Source organism: Corylus avellana, chromosome ca1 (assembly GCF_901000735.1).
Source record: "Corylus avellana chromosome ca1, CavTom2PMs-1.0".
Taxonomy (NCBI): domain Eukaryota; kingdom Viridiplantae; phylum Streptophyta; class Magnoliopsida; order Fagales; family Betulaceae; genus Corylus; species Corylus avellana.
Window position 1 is genome coordinate 3,876,151 of NC_081541.1, and position 5,489 is coordinate 3,881,639.

The window sequence follows — 5,489 nt, forward strand, 5'->3', positions numbered from 1 at the left end:
GAGCGAAAGCGAAAGAGATGGAGAAAGAGCAAGAGACGAGAGGCTTAGAGAGGAAGGGAGGGAGAGAGGCGGCTGAAACTGAAAGAGAGAGTTAGGAAATTAGGTTAGGGTTTTTTAAGTTTTAATAGTTTTATACTTGGGCGGGTCGGATCGGGGCGGGGCGGGTACCCGCATGAAATAAATCTCTATTCCCGCAACCCGCCCCACCCCGCACGGGTTGGAGAGGTCCTACCCGAACCCGCAAAAATATACCTAAAAACCGCTCGGGGCGGGGCGGGTTTGCGGGGCGGGCGGGTTTTTGCCCACCCCTAGTCATATTGCTGCCTCCACTTCAGAACCCACAGCAGTCTCTCCATCTTCAGGTATTCGTTATGATTTGTCTTCAGTTCTTTCATATAACAAGCTTTCATTTAATCATAAATCTTTTAGTCTTTCTGTTTCTGCTATTGTTGAACCCAAGTCATATACTCAAGCCGTCAAATTTGAGGAGTGGCGTGAGGCTATGGATAATGAGATCAAGGCTCTTGAACTTAATAATACTTGGACAGTAGTTGATCTTCCTGCTTCAAAGCAAGCTATTGGATGTAAGTGGGTTTATAAGGTGAAGTTAAAGTCTGATGGGACTTTGAAAAGGTGTAAAGCAAGATTGGTAGCAAAGGGTTATAACCAATGTGAGGGATTGGATTATTATGAAACTTTTTCTCCTGTGGCTAAACTCACAACAGTGAGAACTCTTTTGGCAGTTGCAGCTGCAAAGAAATGGCATCTTCACCAGTTGGATGTAAATAATGTCTTTCTTAATGGCAATCTTGATGAAGAGGTCTACATGTTATTGCCTCCTTGTTTTTCTAAAAAAGGGGAGTCCAAGGTATGTAAGCTTAACAAATCACTTTATGGTCTAAAGCAAGCTTCCCGGCAGTGGTTTGCAAAGTTTTCTTCTGCTTTGATTGAGTTTGGGTTTGTCTAATCTAGAGCTAATTACACATTGTTCACTAGAACTTTAGATGGTTCATTTATTGCCTTACTGGTATATGTAGATGATATCATACTTGCCGGTGATAATCCAATTGAGGTTTCCAAGTTTACTACAGTGCTTAATGATAGGTTTAAGCTTAAAGATCTTGGACAGTTGAAATATTTTCTTGGTTTGGAAATAGCTCGAAGTGAGCTTGGTCTCTTTGTTTGTCAGAGAAAATATGCTTTGGAGATTCTTGAAGATACTGGTATGTTGGCCTCAAAACTTGCAAAATAATGGGACCTAATGTGAAGTTCTCTAAAGATTCTGGTTCAATCTTAGACGATCCTACTTCATACAGAAGGCTTGTTGGTAGACTACTCTATCTCACCATAACAAGACCTGATATTTCCGTTGTTGTTCAGGTTCTCAGCCAGTTTATGGACAAGCCTAGAGTTCCACACTTAGAAGCCGCCAATAGAGTACTCAGATATATTAAAGTTCTCCTGCTCAAGGGTTGTTCTTTCCTGTTACTTCCACTTTACAAATGAAGGCATTTTGTGACTCAGATTGGGCTGGTTGCTCAGATATAAGCAGGTCTGTGACAGGGTATTGTATTTTCCTTGATAATGCATTAATTTCATGGAAATCTAAGAAACAGACAACCGTTTCCAGGTCATCTGCAAAGGCTGAGTACAGGGCCATGGCTTCCACTTGTTGTGAGGTTGTGTGGCTTAGAACTCTTCTCCAAGACTTACAAGTTCCCCTTCAAACTGCCTTGCTCTATTGTGACAGTAAAGCTGGTCTTCACATTGCAGCAAACCCTGTCTTTCATGAGTGTACAAAACATATTGCCATTGACTGTTATGTAGTACGAGAAAAGTTGCAAATTGGTATTATTCGAACCTTTCATGTTTCATCACAACATCAGTTGGCAGATGTTTTTACAAAAGATCTTGGTTCTTCTTTATTTCATCCTTTGGTGTCCAAGATGAGTCTTTACAATATTTACTCTTCCTGAGTTTTTTTTATCAAATCTCATCCTGAGGGGGAGTATTGAGAATACAAGCAGAGCAGCCAAGCAACTTACCATGCTTCCACATCAGCATGCAAGAGACTCCATGATTGTAGGAGGAGTTTAGTTACTAAGTTGCAAGTTTATTAGTTAGCTTTCAGTTGTAAGTTGGTTGCTATTATTTAGCACTTAAAGTGCACATGTTTAAACTAATTTTGTTTCAAACTAAGCTCAAACAGACTACGTATATAATGTACATGCAATTCTAATGAGAAGTTGAGTTGATTTTTCTCCAAGTTTGAGCATCCTCTTCCATTTTCAATAGAAGGAGCCAACGAACTTATGGTAAAGCATAGGTCTGTTGAAAGAAAAACACATAGAGCCAGAGCCACACAAAGTCACTCAGGCTTTCATTCCTTCATTTAATATAGCTATAGTGTTTGATTCAAAGTTGACATTGACATCTTACCAAGAAAATCAACCAGACCATTCAAAACCTGGGAGATAGATGCGCCTTCAATGGGTACTTCATCACCATGGTGAACTCCTGCTTCTCTGACAAATCAACCTCATCTCCATCCACAGCTTTCCAATCAAAATTCCATACCAAATTGGCCACAAAATATTCCAAATGAAGCATGGCCAAGCCAAACCCAGGACAAATTCTCCTCCCTGCCCCAAAAGGCATCATCTTGATCTCTCTGCTTCCCGTTATATCAAACACTTCCCCTCCACCACCACTCAGAAACCTTTCAGGCTTGAACGCCATGGGATCCTTCCACACCTTGGGGTCCCATCCCATATCCGCCACCAAGAAATTCAAACTGGCATTATTGGGCACCAAGTAGCCGTCCAAGACCACATCCTCTGTCACCGCATGTGGCAGCACGAAATGCCCAGGTGGGTGCCGCCTTAAACCCTCCAAAACCACTGCCTTCAAATACGGCAACTTATGCAAATCCTCCTCCTTCACCTCCTTCTCTCCATCCCCCACAACGACCCCTTTAATCTCTGCCCAAACCCTCTCTTGGATGTGTGGGTATTTCACCAAATTCGCCATTATCCACTGCAACGCCGTGGATGTAGTGTCCGTCCCCGCGTTGAGAAACTCCGAGCACAAGCTAATCATTTCCCCGTCTTCAAGCTTCCTCTTCTCCTCCGGCAACTCCAAATCCAACAACGTGTCCACGTACGACACCACAAACTCATCATCTGTGTCTACGTCGTCCTCTTTTGCCTTGCTTGCCCTTTCCTGCTTCGCTCTCTTCCTCGCTTCTATCAAAGGCATCAGTACATCGTCCTGGGATCTCCGAAGCTTCCAAAACTCCTCCCAACGCTTACGGAATATTATCTTCCCAAGCGTCGGCCAAAAATTGAGCATGTTAAAGCGGCTAAAGCCCAAAAGCAAGTGACGCTGCGCTTTTTCGATTTCCTTTATCTGGGTCTCGCTGAGCTTGTCCCCGAAACACATGAGTACCAACAAGCAAAACATGGCGTATTGGAAATGGTCAATCAGAACGACTGGGTTAACGTTGCCGGACTCCGTCGTGGAGTGAGATATAAGGCGGTTGAGAAGGATGTCCAAAACCCACTTGCGGGCGCGAGAGTAGGACTTGACGCGCGAAGGGTTTAGGATCTCGGAGGTGAGGTTGCGGCGGAGGATGCGCCATGTGGGGCCGTAGAACGCGGAGCTGATGTTGTGCTGGTTGCAGGAGATGATCTTATTGATGGGGAGGGCTGGGGGGCGGTCAGCGAATACGGCGCCGTTTTGGACGAGTGCTTTGTGGGCGAGATCTCTGTTGGCCACGAAGATGGCCGGGCGCTTGCCGATTCGGAGCGTGACCATGGGCCCGTACCTGAAGTGGAGGTTGCGGATGATAGGCTCGAGCTCGGAGATGGACTTGCGGAGCCATAGGATTCTGCCGATGATGGGGACGGTGAAGGGTCCGGGAGGGAGCTGCTGGGTTTTGGAGCTTTTCTTGGCGACAATCAGACGGTTGAGTAGGACTGAGATGCAGAGTGAGATGAGGATGAGGAACCAAGCCTCCATGTTTCTAGCCTTATCTCTTATGATGAGAAAGGAGACCAAACGTGAGAAATAGCAACAAGTCAATAATGGGCCGTTGAGCTTTTACCCGTGCCGCTGCTAAAGCCCACTCTGTTTATATATATAAGTGTCAGACATGCAAATATGCAATAGATTGTTTTATTGGAAAGAGAAATGGTATACGCTACTGCGTTTTTGAAAAACGTTACGCAGATTCTTGTCTCAACTATTATTTTCATTTCACATTCTATATTTGAATAATTCATTTTGGCAAAATCGACGTTCACAAAAGTAGTTATTTAAATCAAAAAACATGAAAGTAGAGTACTGTCAAAGCTTGCGTTTATTCTAGGAGAAAATCTTTAAAGTTTTAAGAATTTTTTAATTTTTTAATTCAAACTTTAATGTTTAAAAATTAACAATGTATTCACTTAATATTTAAAAAGATTTTAATTGAAACCTTTCCTTACCAATTTGTCTAATTTGAAGAAAATTATTATGTGGGATTGAGATTTTGATGTCTTCTATTTTAATTTTGCATTTATTAAAATTTATAAAATTACGTAATTACCCTCAATAAAACTTATGAAATTGAGGATAATTATATCATTTTATAGATTTTAATAAGGGTAAAATTGAAATAAATGGCATCAAAATTTCACGTGAGACAAATGTGGGATGATTTCCGTCAAATTAGACGAAAATTAGTAATAAAAGGTCTGAATTAAAAAAATTTTAAACAGTAAAATTCAAATTAAAAAACTCTTAAAATTTCAGAAGTAAAGTAAATTTAAAATTTTATTCTAATATACAAATCAACGATAAGTTGTGTCCAAAAATTTAAAAAATCTTCCAAAAATATGTTTTTTATTATTTTTTTATTTTTTAGGTCTGAAAAAGTTAATTTCCTCTCCACATTTAAAAAAAAAAAAAAATTGCCCCTACTCTAAAATTTCTGGTTACGCCTATGCTTATACAAAAATTCAAATCAATAATCTCCTTTCCTATTGCTAAACAAGATCATTAATAAAATTGTCCTCATCATTTTCACTGATTGATACAAACTTTAAATATAACTTACTCTCGAAAACCAACTTACAAAGAGATAATACCCAAAAACTTATATACATAAGATTAATATTATATTTAACCTATGTAAAACATTAGGTAAAACTCACCATTTGGTAAAAGTCAAGAGCTTATATACCTTTGATAAAACTCACCACTACTGGCGACTGCTTTTGTGGCTTTTCCCCGCCTCCCGATAACAACTACCGGCGGGTGGTCCTCATGCGCCAGTCAATGGCTTCCACGCATCTAGGGGTGTAAACGAGTCGAGTTTGAGCGAGCTTTCCTTGTTCAGGCTTGGCTCGTTTAAATTTTACTTGAGCTCGAGCTCGAGTCGAGCTCAATGGCGAGCCAAAAAAATCGAGCTCGAGCTAATAATAAGTCGAGCCGAGCTAGCTCGCGAG

At 41.0% G+C, this 5,489-nt stretch overlaps 1 protein-coding gene across 1 annotated transcript; it reads right to left on the bottom strand.

Moving 5' to 3' along the window:
* Window positions 1–2,329: 2,329 nt before the first annotated feature.
* Window positions 2,330–4,077, bottom strand: LOC132167370 (cytochrome P450 89A2-like). Its single transcript, XM_059578322.1, has one exon. It carries the CDS (start codon window positions 4,018–4,020, stop codon window positions 2,461–2,463), a length of 1,560 nt encoding a protein of 519 aa, XP_059434305.1. The 5' UTR covers window positions 4,021–4,077; the 3' UTR covers window positions 2,330–2,460.
* Between the last annotated feature and the right edge of the window lie 1,412 nt (window positions 4,078–5,489).